The sequence below is a fragment of the Polyergus mexicanus genome, unplaced genomic scaffold, assembly GCF_030449975.1.
Source record: "Polyergus mexicanus isolate NDT 795.1 unplaced genomic scaffold, iyPolMexi1.0 SCAF_5, whole genome shotgun sequence".
Classification (NCBI taxonomy): Eukaryota; Metazoa; Arthropoda; class Insecta; order Hymenoptera; family Formicidae; genus Polyergus; species Polyergus mexicanus.
Window position 1 is genome coordinate 11,884,699 of NW_027223325.1, and position 19,628 is coordinate 11,904,326.

General features: G+C 37.3%; 2 protein-coding genes across 8 annotated transcripts in view; both read right to left on the reverse strand.

Annotated features, from left to right (window-relative positions):
• Positions 1-275, reverse strand: part of Alpha-catr (alpha-catenin related) — a 51,261-nt gene extending 50,986 nt beyond the window's left edge. For all 3 annotated transcript variants that reach the window (XM_070296663.1, XM_070296661.1, XM_070296664.1), the window contains exon 1: positions 118-275. In XM_070296663.1, coding sequence (XP_070152764.1) covers positions 118-204 — 87 coding nt within the window. In that variant the 5' untranslated portion in view covers positions 205-275. The remainder of the gene's footprint in view (positions 1-117) is intronic.
• A 782-nt stretch (positions 276-1,057) lies between these two features.
• Positions 1,058-19,200, reverse strand: LOC138933395 (myosin-IIIb). 5 transcript variants are annotated; one of them, XM_070296065.1, is made up of 18 exons: positions 18,932-19,200; positions 10,535-10,685; positions 9,696-10,030; positions 9,043-9,324; positions 8,234-8,818; positions 7,601-7,992; positions 7,195-7,523; positions 6,507-7,013; positions 5,963-6,246; positions 5,606-5,880; positions 5,159-5,526; positions 4,972-5,079; positions 4,637-4,893; positions 4,250-4,458; positions 4,048-4,128; positions 3,503-3,667; positions 3,093-3,114; positions 2,718-2,814 (listed from the first exon to the last, which is right to left on the reverse strand). In XM_070296065.1, exons 3-18 carry the CDS (start codon positions 10,026-10,028, stop codon positions 2,803-2,805), a joined length of 4,209 nt encoding a protein of 1,402 aa, XP_070152166.1. In that variant the 5' UTR covers positions 10,029-10,030; positions 10,535-10,685; positions 18,932-19,200; the 3' UTR covers positions 2,718-2,802. The 5 variants fall into 5 exon arrangements, with proteins under 5 accessions (XP_070152161.1, XP_070152163.1, XP_070152162.1 ...); XM_070296060.1 differs by lacking the exon at positions 3,093-3,114 and having other exon boundaries at positions 1,058-2,814; positions 18,932-19,196; XM_070296062.1 differs by lacking the exons at positions 3,093-3,114; positions 4,048-4,128 and having other exon boundaries at positions 1,058-2,814; positions 18,932-19,196.
• Positions 19,201-19,628: the final 428 nt, after the last annotated feature.

Sequence of the window (19,628 nt, forward strand, 5' to 3'; positions counted from 1 at the left end):
AGCGAAAAAGAGAGAGAGAGAGTAAAAGGGATGCAGGCAGAAAGAGACGGCGCGCCGCCGGTGCGAACGAAAACTCTCCGGTCGACGCGTTTTCACGCGACCGGAAACACGTCTTACCTGCTTCACTAGCGGTAGTAGTGTCTGTTCTATGCTACGGGTCTTAATCTCTAGAGTGGCTGGGTCTACGGGGTCGGGTGTCGCCATGATTCGAACACAACTCCGTGCTCCGTAGACTCGAGCCGAGGCGAGAGGGTTCGTTGCACCCCTCCTACCACCCCGCCCGCGTGCCCGGCACGACTGTCACCCTCGCACCCGCCGCGTCGCTGCTGGCCACCGGACGTATTCCTCCCCCTCCCCTCCCCCTCCCCCTCGCTACGGCCCAGCCCCAATGGTCGAACCGCGTGTGCCGGTCTGACGAGGGCGACGTCGCGCGACGACGACGACGACGCCGACGCAACTACCGCGCCGTCGACGCCGGTCGCCGGAGCGCCGGGCATCGCGACGCCGCGACCCCCCGGCCATCTCTCGGTTCCTCGCGCAACGCTCTCTTCGTCCACGTTCAACGTTCAGCGTCATTGACGACCGCCAGTAATCCGGAATTACGCGACAAGAGTTTGCGAGGTAGTTTTGACAAACGCCTTCTCCAAGAGCAGAACCGCGAACGCGGACAAAATTGGTCGATAATGCATGCGCTCAGGGAGCTCGCGAACCACGCGTTCCCGCGAAATAATATATTTAACGAAATAACGAAAGCGCGAATTAAACTCACGTCACATTATTTCGGCAATTGACGATTCGATGGGAGTGATCTGTCTATAAATTAGATTAGAGTCCGATTAAAAAAAAGAAGAGGGTATTCGTATTGCGGGAGATAAATTTAATTAGAGGGTGATTTATGGATAGGTATTCTTTTAGGATAAATGAATTGGAAATTTATGATTGAACAACTACACGATCGTTTCCTCACCATGTAAACTCTGTATGTTGATAAATTATTATACAAATATTCAATATGCATGTTTTATTTTATTTTATTTTATTTTTTTCTTATGTATCTACATCGATCATATGGATGCTTAAGATTTGAATAAAGCTAAAGATGACTAGTACTAGACGCGTGCTAATTCTGGTACATATTTTCGTAACGAGTGGTAGTAATAAATTATAGAGTGGTTAGTAATAAATCGTAGAGTTAAATATACTGTCGCGATAATATGATTTCTATGATTGAATATTATTTCATATTACGTCATTTCGCAACGAGTACAGATACGTATTTATGGTAAAAGCTAGCGATCTTTACTAAGAATTCGATATGGAAAAAGTATGTAATTGTTATTGCCGTCGATTATCCTTCTAACTAAATGAAGCAGCGTGAAATATTTCGTTTCTAGTATTACGCGTACGTTTTTATTCGGCAAATGCATATTGTGATTTCCAAAGAAAACTTTTTAAACTTTGAAATCAACCTTATATAGCACACGATATTGTACTTTAATACGGATAGGAAAATATTTATATATATATATAAATACGGAATTCTTTTTTTATTCCCTCCACGTTGAAAAGAATCGAGCAATTCTATGCCACGAATGCATTATAATATATTTGCTGCATACAAAGCACTAATTATTTCCGTTGAAGATTATTTGCATCTCTCTTACACATAATTCGTGTTATGCTAAATATTGTATCGAATCTCACTTCTATATATCATACTATCTTTTGTACCCAGATTAATGTGAAATATTCTTTTATCGATTATTAAAATTATACTCTACGCGCATCATATATTCTTGGACGATTATTTTCTATATATTGTAACAGAATTCAGGTTACATTTTTCTCTTTTGTATTAATGGCAATAATAATAAAATTTCTCTTAGCTTGTGTATACATATCGAGAGGAGATTTAAACACACAAGAAATTGTCGATATTTTACAATAGTTAATCATCACGATTTATACGTCAGATATTCATTCATCCCACGTCAAGTCAAATCTCTCGGAAAGGAATATTTCTACTGAACAATATACAAAAGTCAACATCACTTCTTTCCGTTGACCAATCTATTCTGGGTCGGTGCCAACGGAGCTCTTCTCTTAACATGTTTCTCCGGAACTTTGTCTTTCGGCATTGGCACTCCGTTAGAAACGAGTCCTCCTTTTCTCTTCCTTAAAGATTCCGTCGGGAGGTATTCGGTCGGCCTTAGCAGCTGTCTGAAATTGTAAGGGCCATTAATATCCTCCGCATCGTACTCGACCTTGGCGGTCTCCTGCCGTTTCTCGATCACAGTCGGCCTTAGAAGTTGTCTGAGATTAACGGCGATATGGAAATTGTCTCTCTGCAGCTGTTCCTGATCTGTCGATTTCTCATTTATTAATCGATTAACACCGTTCTGAATATCATAATGATCTAAATTATTTTGATGATTTTTCGCTGGATAACCATTTTGTTTAGGATCCGATCGATCCGATGGCTTTTCCGACTTGTTTTCATTTGATAAGCCGTTAGTTAACTGTTCTGTATTCAAGATCTTTATTCGGCTTGTTACAACGCTATTATTTATTTTGCAAGGAGGTTGGTAATTATTACAGCCATTAATCGATGTGTGGCGTTCGTTAACAAAATTGTGGCGACCGTTAACGAGATTCTGTCCATTAAGGACATTCTGTTGTTCGTTCACGGCATTGCATCGATCATCGATTGTGAATCGTAGGCCAGATGGATCGTGGATATACGGAGAATCGATTGCGCATTGTCCATCTGCGTGTGATTGCAGGTTGTTGCTATGCAGCTCATTAATCCTTGTACTAGAAAAAGATCATTTTTGAAAATTTTATTCCTTTTAAAATAAAATTTTAAGGGGAAAGATGTTTAAAAGGGATTAAAACTTTTAAAGGCATGATGCTTAAGAAGGATTCAAACTTTTCGACTCGTTTTCTCGTTTATTAATAATTAAGTATTAAGTTGATATTGAGCATTAGTTTGATATCAATAACTCGATAATAGATATACAAGTTATATTAAACTACTAAGGAGCAGACACGTATTCCAGTCTTCTGACAACCGTATAAATTTATGACTTTACCTGGAAATTTGCCATGATGTTTCTGGCAACGCGTAGGCATAAATGCAAGAGATTAGTTATCAGATATTCATTCAAATACAATGCATTTTGATTTTCATTATTAAAATTGCATGTTATTTGATTTTAGTCATTAGAAAAAAATTTGATATTATTGTATAATATATATAGATAGATTAGAGAATATTAGAATTTGATGCAAAATTTACAATGTTAATATATACATTATTATCGCAAGTAAATAAAATTTAGCACGAACATCGATTTTGCTTTATGTGTCTCGAATAAAAAGAAAATAAATTGGAGTTAAATTCACACAAAGAGCTATCATAAATTAAATAGAATTAACAACGCATTATTCGTTAATAACATGCGAAAATTAGCATGGCATTTATTCGTGGCGCGATTCTTACTTGACATTTTTCTTGGAGCTCTCGTTCTCGCGTCGATCGGACGGATGTCTCAGGGCTTTGTGCCAAATGTTTGACAGATGCTGTTCCGGTGCCACTGTAAAATCGCCCTGAGCCGCGCGATTTCTTCTCTCGGCATTCACTTCCAGAATCTGGCTGCCCCGATTCCTATATCAGGGTAATTTTATTATATTTCGATACAGATATTTAATCATAGCGTCCATGTGAAGCGCAGTATACAATGGTTAAAAAAAAAACGTTTGAATATCAGTATGCATAAAGAACTGTGTTTATAATAGGTTTGATAAGAAGTAAAATTTGACTTTAATTCGATTTGAATAACTTGATAAAACTTTTCGATTTTTGTAGAAATTGTAAAAAAATAAAAAAAAAACATTCGCGGTAAATTTCTAGAATTCAAAATTATAGGGATATATTGCAGGGCATTCTCTCTGAATGAAATGCTTGCTTAAATATAGCGGTGAGGATAACATGCGCCAAAAATAAACTAGCTGGTACGGATACGGTCGATCAAGTTTACGATATACCTCGACAATGTGCGAAGGTCATTTTCTAGCTGTATCAACGGTAAGTCCCAGCCAACTTCTTCGTCTTCGAATTCCGAACCACTTGCGATGCGAGTACCAGAAGCATTCGAAAATTGAATGTGTAAATTTCCGGTTCGTTCGCAACGCTCTCAGTCGAAGCAGCAAAAACGAAGCCTCTTTTGATTTACATATATATATATACCTGCTCATTTCCTCTTTTAAATCCCGATAATATTTGACGCTGTCTTCCTCATCCGGCTGCGTTCCGTTACGATAATGCAATATTGACTGCACCATATTAAATCCCTCGGGACGAATATAATCCAAAGGCGGTTCCCCGATATCGCTCAATCTAACACCGGGCTTGTTGCGACGCAGATTTTTGTGCACTTCTTGATTCTTCATGTGTACCTATAGCATACAAATATAACGACTAGTAACTTAATCAAATTAATGGTCGTTGACGACGTTGATACGGTTTCCGTATAATGTCGAATAAAGAGTTAACAGCTAATCTTGAATGAAGAAAAAAAAACTACTCTTTAGGCAAATTAATTTTCAAAGTAATTTAGCGAGTAATTTTAATTACATTTTGAGAGAATTGAATTAGATCCGCTTGCCGTAATTTAGGATGTACAGAGTCCTTCGCGATTGGCTTCTTTCTGATCATTCTCTCCTCTTTTTTATACCATCTTTGAACGATAAGAGCTGCATCTTCGTGTTTTAATCCTTCTCGTAATAACGCCTTGTGGCCGTCGAATATGTTGTCGTAATTGTTTAAAATTCTTTTGAAACGTTCTTCCAGCTGATATCCAAAGCGTTTGCGGATGGTATAGCCTCGAAAATCTATAAACAGTTGAATTATACGCAACATTTATTATCGTCGATTACAGATGAGCAAATTATAATTTGTATAATACATACGACTTTGTATGATAATCGCGGCGTCGTCTTTTTTTAGATTTTTAGATACTTGTTGCTTATCGCGGTTATTGATATCTACATTTTCCTGTGCTTTACTTTTTGTTTCACCTACAAAAGAAAATTAAAATAAACAAAGATATAAATAATTATAAAGCTATTTAGAAAAAAAAACCAAAATTAAACTCACTCGACATAAAATCGAACGCCATATTTTCCTCTTCCGTACGTTTTTGAACCAGCATTTCTTCCGTTCTTTTTCGCGATAACCAGCCTCGGATATGGCGTTGCAACGTTACAACCGATACGGCGAATTGCCATTTTTGCTTTTTGAATTTTATTTTTGCGAGCCATCGTCGAACGCACGCTTGAACCATAATGATCTTCCTCAGTTGTTCCTCGTATAGCTTGGAGAGGAATTCGACGTGATAGTACTTTAGGAATACTTTTGTTTTACCCAACGCCCATCCATCCATCTTCAATCGTATCAAAAGGAGCCGACAATTATCCCGATTGGCAACCACGCGTTCGTCGTAGCCGAAAGCAAGGAAGCAGTATCTGTAGAGTTTATAGATTCGTATAATTGATGAAAGTTTACGTGAAGATATTTCGCATTTTTTCCACAACTCGAAAGTACCTTTTAAGGAATTCGTTGAAAGGTATTCTATGAGAAAATCCGTTTTGTCGTATACGTATCGTCTCGAGGACACCGGTGTACCTCAGTTGCTTCACAACCTTATCCTTATCGAAGAATCGTGGACTTCGCGAATCGTTTGGCTTTATGCACCGAACGAATTGAGGCGAGCCGGATACCATTTTTTGTAATAGATCCATCAGAGAATATCGGAAATATGTCGATACCGTCTGCTGAGCTCTGGATTGTGAGGCTAAACCTCGACTAGAATAACGTTCCTACGAGATATTATTATGTCGTCAGTATGTTTAAAAAAAATTCAAGAGGAACAGAGTATCAATGCAACACACACGCGCGTACTTTTGTGTTTTGATTCGACTGCAATCTTCTCGAGTCATTCTCTTGCAGCGCCGAATACAGGTTACCGGTTTTCGTGATCGGGCATTGGAACAAGAAACGAACCATGTCGTACTGCGATTGTCGTACTAGTTGAATGACCTCGGGCGGCAGGAAGTTTCTGTTCTTCTCGAGAAATCCTTCAGCTTGATAGACGACACGTCCGGCAAAATGATGGATCGCGAAACAGACCGCATCCGATTTGGGGCGTACGTAGAACTTGGATTTAATGTTATTGTGGAATTTTTCTGCCGGAGAAATAGCAAAGTGTTTGATATGCTTATAAATTAAAAATGTATATGCATGGAAAGCAAATAGCAGTTATTGTTTGAAATCGTTATTAATCAGAACATTGTATAAAAATTAGCTTTACGAAAAGAAAGAAAAGTTTATTAGTTTTATTATTTATTCAAAAAAATTAGAATTCCAACATCGTTTGTGAAATAATACCCTCCTTTCTAAAGTAGTGTGACGCAAATATTTTTATACAATAATACAGAATACTTACCAATCAGCGATCGATTGGTCGCTCTGGGAAATCGACTCTCTTCGTCCAGAAGAGCCAAGAGTCCCATAGGCTTGCTGAGTAACATGTCGAGAACCGGTCTGTTGTCAGAGAACTCAACGAGATCGACCGGTATTCCCTCGGCCATGTATTCTTGTTGCTCCCAAGTGAAGATATGTTGATTGAAGTAATATTGTATCTGCTCGTTGGCGATATTGATGCAGAGTTGCTCGAACGAATTTCTGGGGAAGTTCTCGAAGCCGAAGATATCGAGCAAACCGATCGCCAACGGCTCGTAATTCGGCGAGCGGCTGAAGCACAGCAAACAATTGATCTGGTTGACCATCCAATCGAAGAGTCGACCGTAGAGACCCTTGGCCATTGCGTCGCGGGCCGCGCGAGCCTCGGCCACCGTATTGTTCCGCGTAATTGTCTCGCCTCTGGTCATTACCGAGTTTGATGTCAGAGCTTCCAGGAGATCGTTCTGTTCGATGCCGAGCAGTTTCGAAACTGAAACCGAAGTGCTTCTTCTATTATCGGAGCACACGCGCAATTGACTATGATAGTCTTGTATGGAGAATTATTAATGCGTAAATACTGTATAAGCGTTTTATCGATCGAATACTGATAATTATATTGTAATTAATAAATATCGAAGCGAATGAAAGAGGGGGAATGAAAGAAATTTTACCTCTGTGTAACGGAATAGTGTCGATGACTCTGCTCTTATTGTCAGTATTGTCTTGACTCGCCACTTCGGCGAACTCAATGTCACCTAGATGGAGTATAGCGGCTAAAACTCGATACACCGTGTCCACTTCGCTATCCTGAAATCCGAGTACCTTGAAACCCATCTTGAGTTGCTGGAACTTGTCGATGTGCGTCTGCGAGGTGTCATTGTAATGCGTGAGATATCGATGATACCTTCGAAGCGTAGGATCGAGATAAAATTCCGAGAGGCGATTGTCCGCCTCTAAGCCATCGTACATATAATAGAAAACGTGAAAGTTTCGCTCTCCCCTGAAAAATAGCAAAATTTTCCCTCGTGGTTAATTTTTCAACTTTTTTTTTTTTTTTTTTTTTTTTTTTTAACGTACTCAGCTTGAGCGATCACGCGTGATTGCTCCAACAGATATACCGAGATCCGCGCACCGGTCACCTTTCCACCTTTCGTCATTGTTAAATCCAGATACTTTCCGAATCTGGAAGAATTGGCATTTATACCGGTCGTGGCGTTTCCGAAAGCCTCCATTATAGAGTTTATCTGAAGTATCCTCTCCTCGAGATTGCGATTTGGCGCCTTGCTGAGATACACGAGCTGCTTCAATAGTAAATTCGCACTTTCCGTCTTCCCGGCGCCCGATTCACCGCTAATAACTATTGCCTGGTTTTGACGTTGATGAAGCAGCGCTTGATACGCGGCATCGGCAACCGCGAATATGTGCGGAGGATTATCCGATCTCGCTTGGCCCTTGTACCGTTTTTGCTCCTAAGGGGGGATATATTACGTATTATTTATTTTATTTATTAATATTAATAATAAAATAATAATAGTTATATTTACGTAAAGATAAATCAGGCTGTGACATAATATAATTAATGACGTATATATTATTAATATTATTTATTATATTAATATTAATATATTATTAATTATTATGTCACACATCTGATTTATCTTAACGTACTTAAATATAGTAATTCGTTTAATATAATATAAGAGTACTTACGATACCAGTATATAAACCTAGATTAGTGAAAGGATTAACCGCAACCAGTATATCACCAATGTACGTGTATATTTGCGTTTGCTCGTATCGGTGTTGCAATTGATCGACAATAGCTTCTTCCGACAGCATGTCGAGCGCCGCCAAATCGTCCATGTACATCTTCTCCGGTCTCGTCTTGCGGTCCGTCTTCAATTTGCCATGTTTCGTAGTCACCTCCGGCTGCCGATGAATTCGACCCTCCGCTCTTTGTCTACGTATCTCTTCTCTCAATTGCTCCCTGATCTTCCCCGCAATCGGCCCCACGTTCGACAATAGCGGATGCTCCTTCAATTCGCTCGCGAATGGCCGATGCTCGAGATCCTTCACCAAGCATTCGGCTATAAAATCTGTCAGTTCCGGCGAATAAATGTCCGGATTCTTCAGGGAGGGCGGAGGATTTCTCGGAATTTGAAAGAGCGCTCGCATGGGATGCAATTCCGATAGTGGAGGGTCACCCTCGGCTAACTCGATGGCGGTGATGCCGATCGACCAGACGTCGCAGCGCGAATCGTACGAGGAGTCCAATTGCTGCTCGCAAGCTATCACCTTTTTTAAAAAAAAAAAAAAACATGATCGAAAAGATTGAGAGTTTTGCATTTAAGAAAAAAAAAAAAAAAAAAAAAATGTATTTCTGTATCGTAAGATTTGTTTCCCTCAATTGATTCGAGGGCGGATCAGATAGGTCGCTCGATTCTCAACGTGCATTATTCTCGACACTTCAATTTATTAGAAAATTTTCACTTCCGAAGGCAAGAAATTTCTTAACTCACCTCTGGCGCCATCCAGTACGGTGTTCCGACAGATGTGTTTCTCCTGGCGAGAGTCGCGGCTAGATGCGAGGACACGCCGAAATCGACCAATTTGACACGCGCTTCTTCGGTGAGCAGGATGTTGTGACCCTTCACGTCACGATGCATACAGTGATTGCTGTGTAGAAATATCAGTGCTTCGACGGTCTCCTTTAAGATGTAAGCTATTTGGTCATCCGTTAGACGACTGCCGCGTTTTTTCACACCCTGCACGAGATCGGTCACGGAGCCTCCGGTGCACAGCTGAAACCGAAGCAATTAACTCTTTTACATGCCTCGATTTCCGCTTCCTTGGAAAACTGACAAATTAATTTACGGAAATTATATAGAAGAATGATAGAATTGCATAGACGCCGTTAGAAAGTATATCTTCTTAATTTATTTGTTTTGTTTTTTTCTAAGAGCACGTTTAATATGTGTTTGCGTGCGTATATATATATATAATGAATAGCAAATTAACATAGTCTGACATTTATTACAACTAATTACAAGCGATAGTAATTAAAGGCTTTCGGGTAATAATTTTACATCTTTAATTATTTTTATCGGTAAATTTATGCATAAATTTCACGTTTCTTTTGCTATAGATTTATTTTACCGTTTAATGACGATACCTCCATGACGAACCATAATTGATCCTCTTCCTGACCAGGCTTGGCACGCTTTAGAAACAACCCGTGGAAGACAGGAATGTTCGGGTGTAAACTCAGATCTCGCAGCACTAGATATTCTTCCTCGATCTCCTCGATATTGTCAGCGACATTCTCCAATATTTTTATGGCTACCTTGTTGCCAGTTTCTTTATCGTAAGCGGCATACACTTCGCCGTATGTACCCTCACCGATCAATTCTTCCAATCGAAAACGCTCGCCAGGATCCGGTATCATGTCGAAATTGACATGTTGACTAAGGCCGTGATACGCCATGTTGGTCCCACCTCCGGTCATATCTGTACATGTGTACATAGTCGATGTTAAATCGTTCGAATCAGTATGTAACGAGACGATTAGGCGAGGACTAGCAAAGAGAATAATAGCGCCGATCGAATTCATTGTTTAATTCAATTGAGGTGAATTTCTCTTTCGCTTCTTTCACTTTTGATTATTAAAAATTATAATACCAAAATATTGATTAAGCGTTTAAGATAAATTTCAGATAAATTTCAGATTCATGATTTTAAGATTTAATCGGAGAAATAGGAGACAACGATATTTAAAATATCTTAATGATATTTGCTGCTACTTTAAAGATTACTTATACGATGATATTTATATTTACTCTTTTTCTTTATTAAGCATTTTTTTGCGAAAGATATTAAAGTCAATTGGAAAAAGTTTTATCGTAGTCGTATAGCGATAATTGTACATCATTTGCCAAATGTAATTTTATTAACCGGTTGGTGTTTTTTTGTTGGTATTTTTCTCGTTTCTCGAAAGTTTAAAAATTATGATACCTTATTGAACTAGGGAGATCTCAGTGAACGCTGTTAGTTCGACCAACTACGACATACTATTAGAAGCGTTCGTTTTCCAACTGGATGGCCGTTAATTCCTTAATAGTATTAAACTCTGGTTAGACCGGCGCACTTCTGCCTTGTCTCAGATCTGTCGAGAAAAATACGCCCCATTTAACTCAAGCTTTCCTCCGCAACACTGTATTGTACATCGAAGAACTGATTGTGAGAATCGTTAAACAGCGCATTCGTGCAACATCAATTCGCGTGAATGCGTAGAAAACTAAATTGTAACGTCGAAAAATATCGAATTTTATTAAGATATTTATTATTATAATTTTTATCAATACTGATATTATATATAAACATTAAAATTTCTCTCAGCGAGGTTTATCTTGATAAATTCTGTCAATTAGAAATTAAATATTATTTTTTGGTGTGTTTTTTTCCAATACATCATATCGAGTAGTTTATTTTACATCGTGACAAAAATATGAGATTTAATTGTCATATTTTTATTACATACATATTTTATTTCTGATTATTTATTTTGCTATTGATTTGATTTCATTCTTCTTATTTTAACGATGGAAGTCTTACTCAATTGTATGAAGCCGTGTAAAGGTCGAAACTTAGCTGTGGCTTCAGGTCTCTTTCGTTACTCTAAATTGGATGTGATCATAAGTCGCGAATATAGATAATAATTAAAAATGCTATAAATATCCTTCCCTTTTCAATTTCATAGCGGGCGAGATTATTCTTATAGGCTCGATGTCTTTTGACAATGTGACAAGTTGAAACTATTGAGATACTCTTTCGATTACACTAAAAAGCCGATTTTACTCAATGTACGTTGGTGCGTATCGGCGAAAGGATTTCTCTCAAAGTGCTTCGCAGCCCGCCTTACTAATTTTCGATGCGCTTAATTTCACTAGATATGTAGATTGTATACGTAGCGTGACTGGCAAGAAAGCGCCTTAATTAAACATTAAATGATGAACGTTAAACTATGTTTTTGCTGAAATTTTCATCAGTTATGGTAATTACAAATAAGATTACCAATAAATGTTTAATGATTGTGTAGCCTATATATGTACGTGTATAGATTAAAAATAATTAAAAATTCAGAAAGTACGGAAAAGTCTTATGATATTACAAAAAGATTCTACAAGTTCGGTTTTTTGTAAACAAATTTTGTAAAAATAATAGGATCTTAGGATATTTGATGTTTGAGAAAGAAAGTTATTTAGGCGATATATAAAAACGATAAATTACTAAATCATAAATAATACTATGTAATTTAAAATGTTGTTTTTTAAAATGTTTAAAAAATTTCTTAACAAAAATAGAATATTAAATCTTTCGCAAGTGAGTAAATTGTTTTATCTCAATTTTTCTTAAAACATCACGTTGAAGAGTAATTTAGTTGAGGAAATAATAATTATTTGCGATAACCGAGATAACTATTAAATTTCACTACTTTCGCTTTAAATGTTACCGTCTACGACGTTATATATTCCACCATTACAGTTCACCATAAAACCTATTGTTTCACTACTTTTGATATTAGGGATAATACATATATTAAAGATGTAAGGAGATATTAAAGAGAAGCTTTACTCTAACAAGACTGTTATTATTCTATTTCGAAGAACATTTTATAAATTGGGATTTGCCGATCATCGTAATAATCAGTGATGCGGAAGATTTATTAATTCGTTTCAGATGATTCGCTCGATATATCATGTTCCTTACACGCGATAAATGCGTGTTTGCGGTTGTGCGCATTATTTTTAGTACTAAGAAACTGAACGAGTTTCCACGAGCGTCAACTTTTGCGTGAATACCGTTCTTACGGTATACGTATTTATCTCATAAAGTTCTAGTGCAATTGTGTAATTACATGCGCAGATTCACGCACGTGCAAGCAATTAATACGCCATTGACACGGTTCCCATCATTTAATCGAGTAATTATATATACATATATTTAGCGTATAAAATTTCATACGATAAAGATTGCTTAAGAGAAGAGGAACATAAGATGTGTATATAAGACTTAAATGTGTATGTACACACACATATATATATATATATATATATATATATATATATATATGCGCGCGCACATTTATAATTATTATTTAAATATTATACTTTAGGTATAGACTTTCTCGTAGAAGAAAGAATAAGAATAGAATAAAAATAATATTCTCAAAGAACAAAATTGATTATGTAGTCATGCTGGCAATTTTGCTGGTAATTTTTGATTATTGGTGACGATCAGTTTGGAGTATAGCTTGTTCTTCGACAGAGAATGTTTCTTCATCCATCTATTTCACAGATCGATACTCTCTGCTGCAGACATTTCACTGCAATTTCTACGAAAGCATTGTCTTTACGATCAGCAAAAGATGGTCATCTTGCATAAGGATCGTCTAAGATCCTCGAGACATTTCACCGCAAAAACATATGATCGCGTTCGATTATACGGTTCGATACCTTTGACAAAGGTATCAATCGTGCAGCAATAAGCAATCACGTTTGTCCCCGATCACGTGCTCGTCGCAAGTATTAGAGCGAGGAAACCCGACATGAAAGCGGTTTAAGGGTTCACCTACAAAGTGATGCCCTGCTACCTTGGATAATACTTGATTAACGTAATGCTGGAATCACGATTTTTTTTTTGTGTTATCCGTGTGAAAATTTTATCGCGATTATTGGTTGCTTTGGCTGCTTCCTCATTATACATATTTCGTTAAACTTGACGTGCTTTAAATATATTAATCGCGACGATATATATTTAAACTCTTTTCGAAGAATATAAAAATGACAATTTCAAATAATTATTCGAAAGTAAGAATTATCGCGCAGACGACATTTTTTGCATCGCGATCGATTTCTTTTTTGAATTTTCGCTCTACAAATTATTTATCGCGTTTCGGATCATTTGGAGAGAAAGAAATACTGAACGATTATAACGTTTTTTTTTTTTTCCCACGAGGATTCATCGATCGTCAACTGTCGGTAAGTCTTTGTATCGTTTATATAAAAAAATTCAGAAAATATAAAAAGAAAAAATGAAAGACGTTGAGTATATTTGAAAGGTTAAGAAGTATCGGTAGTTCCGCTTTCGCGATTTTATTAATGTCTTAATAAATCACTTGGAAAATGACGAAGAAGAAAATCAGGAGAGAGAAAGAAGGGGAGAAAGAGGAAGACGAATTTTCACTCACGCCGTAATTTCGCGCAGGTTTGCCTTTCGCACCTATGTCGGTCGTATGTCAAACTGTTGGGAGGATGAGCAAAAGGACGGAAGCTTTTTTCCCGATTATAGTATATACGTAGTCAGAGCTGCGGTTCCGCTGGTTTAATCCTCTCAGCGTGACGACGTAACGGTACAATGCGTGCCATCAATGACTACGCGCTGCGCTCCTGCGTAATGTTGAACGCAGGGAAATGCCGGGAATGCCGTGCGAAAATAGCGCTCCAGGATACGCGTATGTCAAGTTAATTGTATAGAATAAAATAGAGATGAGATATGATGGAAATCGCGATCGCGGTATAGTAGGTTCGCGAAAAATGTGTCGGCGCTCGCGCGTTTCGAATCCTCGGAGAGGAGGATTCGAGTTAGACTTTACGCTAGAGAATCTGTATCTACGCTAAAATTGATAAATAAATAATGTATTACGTTTAATAAGAACACACGTTGATATTCTTCATGCAACGGCTGCATAGAAAGTAAACGGGGCGATATAATCATGCAAGAACTTCTGGACTTTCAGCTTTCGATTCGATAAGTTATCGTTGCGAGACGAGAAACTCGATCGTTCGGTCGCGGATTACCGCAGTTTCCTGTAGGGACAAATTAATGCGAAACATACCGTTTGATCCGCGAAACTTTGCCGTATCCGTAAAAGTCTGGAATTTGACAACTTCGTTTCGATGATGTTTCACGATATTTCTCGGCCAGTAACTCGATAATGCGTCGAATATTTCGGATCAATTTCTCGACATAATTTACTCGAAATTATTAGAAACATGCAAAATTTTTTTGTTTGATTTGCGTAGAAATTGGATCGTTTAAAACACCTTATAGTACTTATTCAACGAGCCATTGCCGGGAAAATGTTGCAAAGCAGGTGAATGGTAAGATAGATGAGCGCAGTTTCTTTTAACGATCGAAATTTTCAAACGAACCACGAAGTATCCGCTCTATTAATTATGCGTCCGTCATTGCTGAAATGTCCGTAAAAAAAAAAATAAAAAAAAAATCGAATTGCAAAGAGTTCGCGACGAAATGTTTTGCGCCACAAAAGACGAGACATTGTGTAACACGGTATATGGCAAGCCGTAGTCGTCGCATTTTTAATAAGCCAAAACACGCTACGCGTAATCTAGCTTCTTTGTATGTTAATGAAGTTGCAGCATTTACGACACAAAGCTGCGTTGCCTACGTATAGGAATCCTGCTTGAAAGGTAAGGTACACGCAACATCAAGATACGAATACGCGAAAGTATAATCGTCATTTAAGTGTTTGACTGAGAAGCTGACTTGTATATAAAAGAAAGAAAAATTCAATCTTTATCAACATTGTCATCCAACAATATTGCTATTTATCAGTCACATTCTTACAAGTCTGCTTCGATTGGTATCAGGCAGGAAATAAAATGTATCTTTTATTCCATTCTATCATACATCGCGGAGTGAGAATAAAAATAATTGCACCGAAGAAAGATTAGAAAAAGATAGATAGATGTATACATTTTATTGTAATATCTGGATTAAGATTTATCTTGTAAAGCGAGCTTGTGAAGAAATGAGTGGTTCTTAGTGATTTAAGAGATTTGATTCTCTAATCGTTTATCATATCATTGATTTATATTTAAAATTGTATATTCTTTTATAAAAATAAAGTTTAACAGGAGGATTAGTCTCATCGTATGCGAGGCATAACTCCCATGCGATAGATGGACTTTCGTGATGACGGAGCTCGATTGGCATTGTTGCACCGTAAAGGATTGCGAGCCATTCGTATTATATTGGCACCACGACGCTAAAAAGTGACTCTTGCTTCAAAGTCGAACGGCCACGTCACAGATTATTGGCTTCGTTTTCTCTTGCCGCGCTTTTCTCAACCCTCTCTTTCTCTCTTATCGTTTCTTAAAATACACGTTGTTATTCTTCTCCGAACCTCGGCTTCCCAATTGATTTGGCGCCATCGAAAACCGTGACGGCAAAAGTTTACGATCCAGATGTGTTTTTAACTGTAGACGAGCTTCGGCAATATGAATGGAAATTTTTATTTACGTAAAAATAACGGGTCTTTCCTTCTACACGCATAAATCTTTTCTGCACGATACGCAAATTTTAAGAATTACTAAGATATTTTTTTTATATATATATATATAAATTTTAATACCGTTACATTTTTTATATTTCTCGAATTCTTTTGATTTATTATGATATATTTTTTGCATCACGCGTTGAGCTCTCAATTATTTTTGTCGACAATTCCGGTAGCGAAATCGATCTTGCCGAGGAAATGGAAATGCACTTCCCGAGTGCAGCGGTGCGCGAGAAAAATAATCATGTAACAGTATCCGTTGTTACATTCGTACCGTACTGACTATCATTTTTACGACGCGTCTGTACTTTTTTTCTCTCTCTCGCGCGCTCTCTCTCTTCTAATGCACGTAGGGAAAGTAACAAAAAAGACGGAAGTCCGCGTGAAATTGAAATATGAACGTCAAAGTAAAAATTATGAAGGAGATGAGAAAAAATCCACGACAAGGACAAAGGAAATGAGACAAGAGTATGGCCGGGAGTGATTATTCCTCATGTGGTTATTCGACGAAATCATTTCCTACTGCTAAAATGATCAAATCACGTTTCCTTCCATACTTTCCCTGACGCAATCATTTCCTTGCAATCGTAATGAACACGTTTCATAGATTTTCTTTTTACGATGTCACAAGATTGAAAACACGTCTCGTAATGTCCATTACATTCAAATTTTAAAACAAGCTATCGCGATCAGGAGCGCGAACAACAACAAAATTTCATCAATATTCATTGGTGGCAAACTTGTGGAGACGGTTAATTAAACTTTTCTTTTTTTTTTTCAAAAGTTTTTTAAAAATTCACCGATATTACGCGCTTTTATTATATTTATATATGGTTGTCCTTCTTTCTTTTATAATGCTATAATTACAAGTAATATAAACCGATGAGACGTGAGAGGAAATTTAATTTTCCAAATATTAAATCATCTTCATCTCTATTATCGGAACGAAAAAGCAATAATTATATACAGATTCCATATACATGGTGATGATTACAGACTAGAAGTACTAGGAAGGATATTGCTTCTTCGAAAGTTGTTCACATAACTCGCATGTAACAGATATTTGATTAGCCGTGTTACTGGCGCGCGGATGTACAATATTTGGTGAAGTACGCTCCTCGCTCGGTTCATTTAATTATCCATCTACGTGCTCCACAATCTTGATTATATGCGTGCAATTTCGCCGATACGCGACAGCCATGAATGTTTTCGCGACGACACTTCGCTGAATCCTAATTAAACCGATCGCACTTTGAAGAGCGGCAATTGAAACGGTGCGCACATTGAGGTGGATAGATGTTTCATTAAAAATTGTACTCGATTGGAACGGGACACTTTGTACAATAGGGCAGCTTAGGCGTGTAAAAACCCTAAATAAACACAGACTCAGCTTTGGAGAATCGCGTTATAAATGCTAGAGAATAGACTGATCGGCAGACGAATCCAAAACAGCATATAAGCTGTTCTCTAATGACGAACAATATCGTCTCTCGTGATTCATTGGGACTCGCGTGACCAAAGTTCGTATAACTGGTTCTCTCTTTCTCTCCGATCGGTTATTACCATTCCTCTATAGTATATCGGCGGCATGCCTATATACGGCAACTTGCCGAGAAAGTTTTCGGCATCGGTGCGATGCCCTTCGAGCGATCGTTCGATATCCAAAAAAGTATGTCCATGACCTGCCTTCCTTGCGTGTCCGAGTTCAAGGTGCGACGCTCGGCAAACACGCCCAGCTTAGAGAACATTTCCGTAAAGGGGACACCCGATTTCTCCGAATTTGCAGCTCGCTGTTCTCGATGAATAAGGAGCAGCGACAAGTATGAAAGTTCAAGTGTTTTTCGCGAAAGTGCTTTCGTAGACCGCCGTTGTCTTATCGGCACTTATTGTTAGATAATTCTACTCATGCATGATTCATTATCATTAGTCATTATTACTGATGAAAACAATGACGATATTTTTAATACCGCCCTTCCCTGATAAGACTCCGAATCAATAAATTTTTTTTTTTATCGTCTAAAATGTTGATATGTCATCTGAGCCGCGTTATACATAATTGCGTATAATTTGCAATTTATATTAGGATGCGTAGATTTTGAAATATATACATTATATATTAATATTTGTATAATATATAACTTGGCGATGCATTAATATTTTTTATACTAAAATTTTTATAATAATCTCTTTTTTTTTGTATATTATTTGATATGAAATATTTGAAATAGTTGTGTATATCGTTTAAAATTGTTACATTAAAACGTGCAAAGTAACGCGGAGCAAGTAATATAGAATAAAATATGCTCATACATAATTCAGCGATCGCGATAGAATCAGCGTTATTGAAAATAGGCGATGTACATGCTGATGCGAGATAATTAGTAGCGTGATTTTCTTTTAAATTTAATAACCAACTTACATGCATTTCGTGTAAATAAGAAAACTGATCGTTGTTTAATGCTTGAGGATTAAAATGTGATAGTTAACTCAAATTTTGCTCATTAATCTTGTCTTTTCATGCGCAATATTTATATAGTTGTTTGATATTACAGACATTTATACAGTATTTAAGAAGCGTTTGCCATTTACAAATTATTGCTTTATCATTTTAGAAAATTTAAATGTAAATGTACTTTCAATTATCCAGGTTTCGAAGTTTCTATTTAAAAAAGAATAAGTTTCATCGTATAATTGAAATAAGATATCTGCAACGCGCGATATGTATACACCTGTATATTTACACACATATACGTTTCTACATGAATAACTGTATTTATATATTATATATAATTATCAATATCACAAATTAGTAAGTGTTGTCTCCACGTAATCACTGCGTATAATTATTATCAATTTTATATAAAAATTATTGTTATCGTCTTCTCTTTTAAGAAATTATTTGTAAAGTATTATTTACAGATACTGTCTTAAATAATCGCGAATATTATTATTTAAAATCTATACTAATATATTACGCATTTTGTAAAAATTTTTGATCAAAGATTGAAAAAGACACCATGATTTTCTGGATCACACTGAACATTACTCACGTGTTCCGGTGACAAAATCCGCAACGGATAGATAGAAGCTATTCACGATGGGAGTGCGAAATACACGCGCGAAGAATCGTCGCGATGACAATCGCGATCGAGTTATAAGTCCATTGACGTGTCAAGCACAGAGGAACGATCGTTTTATAAAATCGCGGCGAAATCGCCGTGTGTTCGCTATGTTACTTGGCGATCAGCTGACTGATAAAATGTGCCGTGAAACAGTATGAACCGGAGCACGAGCGCGCGGCGTCTTCAACGCGATGCCGGTCTTGTTCGAAGGAAACCGCGTCGGCATCCCTCTCCATTCCGTTCTATCGTAGGTCTTCTTCGTTCTTCTCCCTTCCGGAACACGTTCGATTCTTCCTCGCACGTTCGTCGTTCCCTCGCACTCCATAATCGGACACTATTCCATCAAATTAGTTCGGCTAAAAATAAAAGTCCATGGAATTGCCACCGTTGTACTGGAACTCTGTTATATTTTATTTCAATTTTAATGCTCAATTGAGAGATTTTGACAAACTTTATTTCTTCTAGTATCGTTTATTATAAATATTAAATTATTAGTTTAGTTATTTGTTCTTTTATTTTATGAATTTGTTTAGTAGCAAATATAATTGTTGACGTTCCTATCTTCCTTGCCTTCTCAGATTAATTAATAGAGAATTTGAATTGTCTTGATTAGAATTTTCAAATT